The sequence below is a fragment of the Primulina eburnea genome, chromosome 1 (assembly GCF_022965805.1).
Source record: "Primulina eburnea isolate SZY01 chromosome 1, ASM2296580v1, whole genome shotgun sequence".
Classification (NCBI taxonomy): domain Eukaryota; kingdom Viridiplantae; phylum Streptophyta; class Magnoliopsida; order Lamiales; family Gesneriaceae; genus Primulina; species Primulina eburnea.
In genome coordinates, this window is record NC_133101.1 from 7,448,696 (window position 1) to 7,455,870 (window position 7,175).

At 34.1% G+C, this 7,175-nt stretch overlaps 1 protein-coding gene across 1 annotated transcript; it reads right to left on the minus strand.

The window, feature by feature from the left end:
• Nucleotides 1-2,609: 2,609 nt before the first annotated feature.
• Nucleotides 2,610-3,944, minus strand: LOC140810896 (peroxisomal membrane protein 11-4-like). Its single transcript, XM_073168812.1, has one exon. The coding sequence runs from the start codon at nt 3,437-3,439 to the stop codon at nt 2,753-2,755; it is 687 nt and encodes a 228-aa protein (XP_073024913.1). The 5' UTR covers nt 3,440-3,944; the 3' UTR covers nt 2,610-2,752.
• Nucleotides 3,945-7,175: the final 3,231 nt, after the last annotated feature.

Here is a 7,175-nt window from a genome sequence, read left to right on the forward strand (position 1 = left end):
TATAGATCAGAAAAAATGAAAGAGATGATTTTATTATTGAAGAGAACTGAAACCATTTATTTACAGTGTTCCTATTTATATATGTACAAGAGTCAAACTTGGTCAACTAACTGACTAAAAGACTATAAGACTAATAACATGAGAACACATGACACAGAGTGTAACACCTTCAATTAAATATATTAAAATTATATTGAAGAAAAAAAATTAAAGAATTTTTTTAAATATATTTTAAAGAAAACAAGTAATAGTATCTTCATGCTTTAGCAAAAGATGAAATTTAATAATGTTACTAAAATATTACTTTATGTATATGATTAATTCTTATGCTTGAAAATTAACAATGTTTTTTGTGGAAGAATAAGAAATCAGTAGTGGGGGAAGCTCGAGCGGCAGCGGTGGACGCATCGGCCGGTCAATCTGATCAAGGAACGGTGAATCCACCGCTGCTGCCTGAGCCGCTTCTACTGCCTATTTTCTTCTAAATATGCAAGACTGAGTGATCTCGGATCAATCGAAGAATAAGAAAGATGATATCGTAAATCTTGGTACCCATTTTTTTAAATGTAAAGTTTTCGTTATAATAGTTGCTTGATCATGTATTTGTGTTCTTGAATCGATGTTCATTTTCTTGATATATTCATCAATATTGAATCTGCAAGTTATTTTTTGTTTGGAAAACAAGTTTAGTTTGATCAGACGATATCTTTCATATATTCATATTAAATTTTTATGTGTTGAATTCAAGAAACTTCATGTTCATATGTTTCAAGAACAATTTTAATTTCGATTCCTAAATAAATTTGTTGTTTAGTTGTTTCACTAAAAATAAAAATAAACAAACGGCATTTAAATTCTTGAATTTAGTTAAAATCAAATGGCTGACTATGGTATCTTTTTCCAACCTAAATCTTCTGGTGGGATACATTCATTCTAACAAGTACCGTAAGTACCAAACTAAAATCGAGAAACGGTATTTCACAATTTCTTTTATTTGGTTGTAAACTTTTTCATTGTTCTTCTATATGCCGAGAAATCTCCTTTATATATATCGATTTTAACAAACAACCGACATTCGTTTGGAAGAAGAGAATTGCTTCGAGAAATCGGAGAAGTTCGTCTCATCACGAAGATGAGTAAGTTCGGGAAGATGACGATGAGTCCACCAGCGGCGAGGATTGCGGTATGAATGATTTTCTTGAATACGTTTGTTGAAATCCACACAAATCTTGGAGTTGAGATTACTCAAATTTCTTTACATGTCAATGGAATAATAGATTGGTTTTTTCACCAAAATTTTCTGCGATTACGTTTTTTCGTGAAAAGAATTTTGAATTTTGAATTTCATTTTGAAGATATTATTTCTTTATCTTATTTTAAAATGTTATTTTTGTATAATATAATGTTTTTTTAAAAAAAAATTCTAATAGTTGGTAGGCCATTCAGTATTCTTTTACGCTCTTGATCAAATTCACCGAGAGAACATATATATTAGGGTTAGCGTACAATAACTTATGTCTTATGTATTATCATATGTATGTATTTTGTGTTTATATACCGATACGTACAAGTTTATTTCAATGAAGAATCAATATTTTTGTTGAAGAATAAGAAATCAGTAGTGGGGGAAGCTCGAGCAGCAACCGTGGGCGCGCGATGGCCAATCATGTTGATCAAGGATCGTTGAGCGAATATAATCCACCTTGCTGCCTGAGCCGCCTCTACTGCCTTTTTTCTTTGATATACGCAAGATTGAGTGGTCTCATATCAATCGACAAATAAAAAACATTATAGTAAATACTCGTACCTTAGATTTTTTTAGATATAAAGTTTAATTCATTGTATTGTTGCAATGGTTAGTATGAGAATCTGACATTTATTTTTGTGTGATTTTATTTTCTTGAGATTATAAATTGATGTGGAATCTTGATTCTTCTTCTGGTTTGAATATCTAATATTCATTCATTTTTCTTCAATTTCCTTTTGATCTTCCTTATCTTCCACGTTAAGTTTTTCGAACATTGTATGCTTCTACGATAAAGCAGCATACTTCTGATATTATCTACTTTGGTCAGTGGTATCACTGCTTTAAAATGTGCCACAAAGGGTTGCTGCACGCTCATTTAAATGTCAACATTTCTTCCATGATTTGAGGATGTGAGATTTTGCCTAAAAGCAAATTGAAAATATTATCACAAGTGTGTTGGACTGTTACATCTGCTGATAATAAAACTTTGCTTATAGATCAATTTTATATTTGATAAACTTTTTGTGTGTTTTAAGGTGCGATAATTGTAGCTTTGGCTTATTATGTTTCGTGAATTTGTCATCTTAATAAAACTTTGCTTATAGACCAAGTAATACTATTTCAAGCTCGAACACTCAGAGCTCCAGTAATGGAAGATTTTTATTTTTAAATATAAATTAATTAAAATATTATTTTATCTTTAATTGGATCACGAATTATATATTTTGACAACCAATTTCTTATATACGTTAAAGAATATTCCGGTCAATAAATATCGAACTTCAGCTCAAATTTTCCGAAAAATTCTTGAGCCAGAATTTTAGCTTGATAAAGCTCACTCACAATCTCAAATATTTAAAAAAAAAAAATTCCAGATCAAATTCGAACAACACCCAAGATTTTATCTATCAAATATATAAACATAAACTTGTAGGATTACAAGTGGCAACATACCGACACTCTAATGGCCACCAAAATCATAAAATTTGGCTTTAAAAAGTCAAATTATGACGGCCAATTCCTATACCAACCAGCCCATGCTGAAATCAACCCACTAATCCCCAATGTAAAAGCATGATTACAAAGAGGATTTGGCTCAATATCAGCCATTGCAATAACCAAATCAGCCAAATTAGCTGCCACGGCCATCAATCTCATCACTCTCTCAACCCTGATTTTCTTGATTCTTTCCTTGGAAAATTCTTCCACCCCTAACTTGACAATCTTTCTCTCTTCCCTAATCCCTTCTTGAATCAATATTACATCAGAGATAATGAAAAATACATAACCAAACGACTCACCAAATGCTGAAACAAAGCTCAGTTTCCTAGCCAATTTTGCATCCAACACCCCAATTCTTGATAACCAAAGTAAATGGTCAAACAAAAAGTAGACCATTTCACCGGAGTTCGAAAGTACAGCTAGCAATCTGAGAATCGTCGTTGGCCCTGGGTTTCGCAGTAGGGTGTTGAATCCGGTGAGGAACCGGCCAGTGCGGAAGACTTTCCGGCTAAGGCCAGAGGCCACCTCCCATTTCTTGGCACTATTGGCAACACTAGGGTGTGTACTCTGTGCATGCCAATGGACTAATTTGGATACATATTGAAAAGTCTTGACAAGTTTGTCTATCCCATCTCTTTTTGCTAGAAAGATTACAAGTTTGTCTACCTTTTCATTCACGGGGAAGGACATTTTACTTGATCTTGATGATCAAAATTTTGAAATGGGAAAATTTTGGGCTTTATTGGTTTTTTTTTTTCCCAATATGATATTAAAATCCAGGGGTTGGTCAACGTTGTTTAATTTGCTGGATCCAATCTAACAATTATTATATTTCTTGCCGCCAAATGAGACTACTGATTATCGAATGTAAACAAATTTGCGAATTCAGATTAATTGATTATTTAATTAATTAGTCAATGATGTGTGTGTATTTTGAGTTATGTCTGTTACAAATCCTATGTAACAAATTGGTGTAACAATATTTTCTTGTCCTGTGTCTCTTTCCCAACTCCATCGATGTTCAATGTTACTCTCCACCAAACACATGACAAGACCAATTTATATCAAAGGATTGATTTTGTTTTGTAGTTTAACCAATGAATCCAAACTTTCATGAATCTTAATTTAATTGAAGTATTTGGCTATACATGGGGATTGATTCCAAAGAAGGGATTTTGTATTTCCTCAACTATTTATGATACCCCATGTCCTTATGATACCCCATGAACATTAGGTCCAAACCACACAAGGTGGAAGGTCCAACATGGGCTCAAATATTCTCCTGTAAATACCAGGTTTAGGTGTCTAACTCATATATTGAATATATTATTTTTCAGCAGCACCCTTAGCTGTTCCCCTTTATATCATCAATCTCTGACTTGAGCGTCGGAGGAGCTACATCGGGACATCCTCTCGCCCCCTTCTAACGGTCTTCTTCGCGATTTCAAGCTCAGGGAAAATCTAAAACCTGCGTATGGACTAGTGACACTTGTTGGAATCGTACCCTAAATTTCTCATTAATATCAATTTATTATATAGTCGATAAAAAGAAACAAAAAATCGATTGTCAAACCATATGAAATCTATGAATCTAAAAAGTTTGATGATGTTTATATAATTTGTAGCAGTAGGCTTAAAACGATGATTAACAAATGACTATGATTTAAAACATCTTACTCTGATTTTTGTGTAAATTCGATCAAAGTTTAAGGATTTAACAAATGGTCGATTTCTTGAAATAAGAAAAGAGTAAGAAAATCACGAACCATCCATACTTTATTATAATAATATTTTCTATAAATATGATTCTATTATAATTTTAGGTCATTTAGATGAGGAAAAAAAAAGAGACAATCCGTATATTTAAGTAAAATCTTAAAAAACGACGATGACTATATAAAATTACATATCGTAAGTTTAAAAAAATAATTATGTTTTGTTAATAATGTGCGCTAAATAAATAAATAAATGAATGAATGAAGGAGTGAGTCCAGACCTGGCCCATAGCCCGAAGTCCGGCCCATCGAAAACTAAACTTTGTTTAAATTTGTTTAGTTATGTGATGATGATATGGATCCAAAGAAATATATATGTGGTGGAGGGTGTACAATTTTTCACGTCGATCATTTAGCTTATATCATGGATAAGGCGAAAACAGCTTTAAACTTCTACAATAAGAAAAAATTCAGACAAATTATTTGATGCTTTTAGTAGCCCTGATTGCTTAATACACGTAATGGATTTGTTTGTGTATTTTTTTGTTCTCGAGAAAGTTGTTACGACTAAAAGTTTATTTGGTAGGCTTGACATTTTGGGCGCAGATCCACGGAAATGATGAGCGTCGTCTTTTTGGAGGTGTTGTTTCTCGGGGTAATCTATTGCTATGTGAGATCACGGTATCACCTTCTGTCATTTTATCCTTGTTCTTGGTTTATTTTCAATACACAATGTGTTGGAACTTTTCAAGTTCACAATCTTAATTTTGATATTAACAAACTTGTTATTTTGTGTTACTAATGTTTTACCTTAGTGTGCAGAAATTAAGATCAATTACGAGCTGTTTACTAAAGACCTAAGTGATCGCACAAACTGAATCAGGTGAACTGATACGTCAAATGAGTAGTTCAGCTAACTATCAAGTTGATAGTAGGGATGGTAACTTTTCCCACGGGTTTAGGGCCCCGCGGGTAAAACTCGAAACGGGGATGGGGATCCCCGATTTTTTCGGGTTTGAGTTCGGTTTCGGGGATTTTTTTAAATCCCCGATGTAATTCGGGACGGTATGGGATTACTATCCCCATCTCCGAAATCCCCGAACCTGCCCCAAAAATAATTTCAATAATAAAATAATAATATTATTAATATTAATAATATAATAATCATATTATTTTTAAAAAAATTAATAATCTTATTATTATTGATATTGATATTGATATTGATATTAATATTAATAGTGCCCCTAATAATAATAGATAATAATAACTTTTGGTTTCAGAAAATCTCCGAATTCGTCGTCGTCTTGCCATATTAATATTTTTGAAACGGGGATGGGAAGTTGATCCTCGAAGTTTCGGGTTTGGGGATTCTCCGAACCCGAAAAAGCGGGGATCGCGGGGGGGGGGGGGTATGGGGGTGGGGATGGAATTCGGGGATGGGGATGGTAATGGCAAACCCGCCCCCGCCCCGGCCCGTTGCCATCCCTAGTTGATAGGTAGCTCAGCAAGAGAATTTCAGAAGACCGACTAGCCGAAGGAGTATTCAATTGATGAAGAAACACAGCTGATCAGTTCAACTGAACGAGAGTGAAATCAGTTCAACTGACAAGTCAACTGATTTCACCAGCCCAACTGAAGATCAGTTCAGCTGACTAGTTCGGAGCGTCAGTTAAGAATCTTTCAGTTGTAGATGAAGCAAACTCATTCAGTAGATTCCAGCTATACACAAAGGTACAAAGCAATTGTTCAGTCAAAGGAAAATAATGAACGTTGCATTAGAGCATTAAAGATAAATGTTTCAGAAGGACGGTCGAAAAGTCGAGACACAGAGTCCAAGGAACGAATTCAAGATGCAATGGATACAATAATTGAGTCTCACTGTACGATCAGTTTCTCGCCTATAAATAGAATATCGGTGAAGACCAAAAATATGGAGTGTGTGAAGATACAAAGAAAAAGGGCTCGCATATTGCATATTAGCTTACAATAAGCAAACCTCAACGTGTTATCACCTTAGATTAGAATCATATTTCTCTCAGTGTGTGGGAACACAATTCAGGTGTATTCTTGTTTATTTCCCACATACACACACACACTCATCGCCTCCTCCCAAATACAGACTTACACAAAGACATTAAACTTGTGTATGTAGTCTTTGACACACAGGCGTTAAAGATGTGTTGGCTGAAAGGTACTGCCTTCAGTCTTGGCTAGAAGTTCAGTTGAGGCAGTAGTGTAAGTCCTATGGTGAGTGGGTTTGTACAAGTAGTTATATAAATCAAATTCTTCAAGTGGATCCTATCCGAGGTGGTAGAAGGAGTGACCTATGGGCAGTTGAAGTCTTCAAACATCCATAAATATATCTTGTGTATTTAACTGATTAATTGTTGTTTTCAAACTGACTTGATCAGTTAGAACATCCGTCGGTTCAGTTCTTGCTATAACTGAAGTGATATATGCGACAATTAATCTCTTGCTTTTCAGTTATTCAATTTACATAAGTTAAAATGTTTTCTAATTTAATAGTCTTCTTCACGAAGGATTACTTCGAGTTTCTTCCGCTTGGTTTTTAACCAAACTCGATTTAATTCACCGGTGTTAACATTCACAGATGATAGTCTCGAGCTCGAGCGACATTTATCTTTGTTTTAGACTGCTGATTCGACTAAGAACGTGTTTATAATATACAGTACACTTCGTGATAAGTTTCA

Coding starts and splice junctions, on each gene's coding strand:
- LOC140810896 (XM_073168812.1), bottom strand. CDS start 3,439: ATGTCCTTCCCCGTGAATGAAAAGGTAGACAAACTTGTAATCTTTCTA.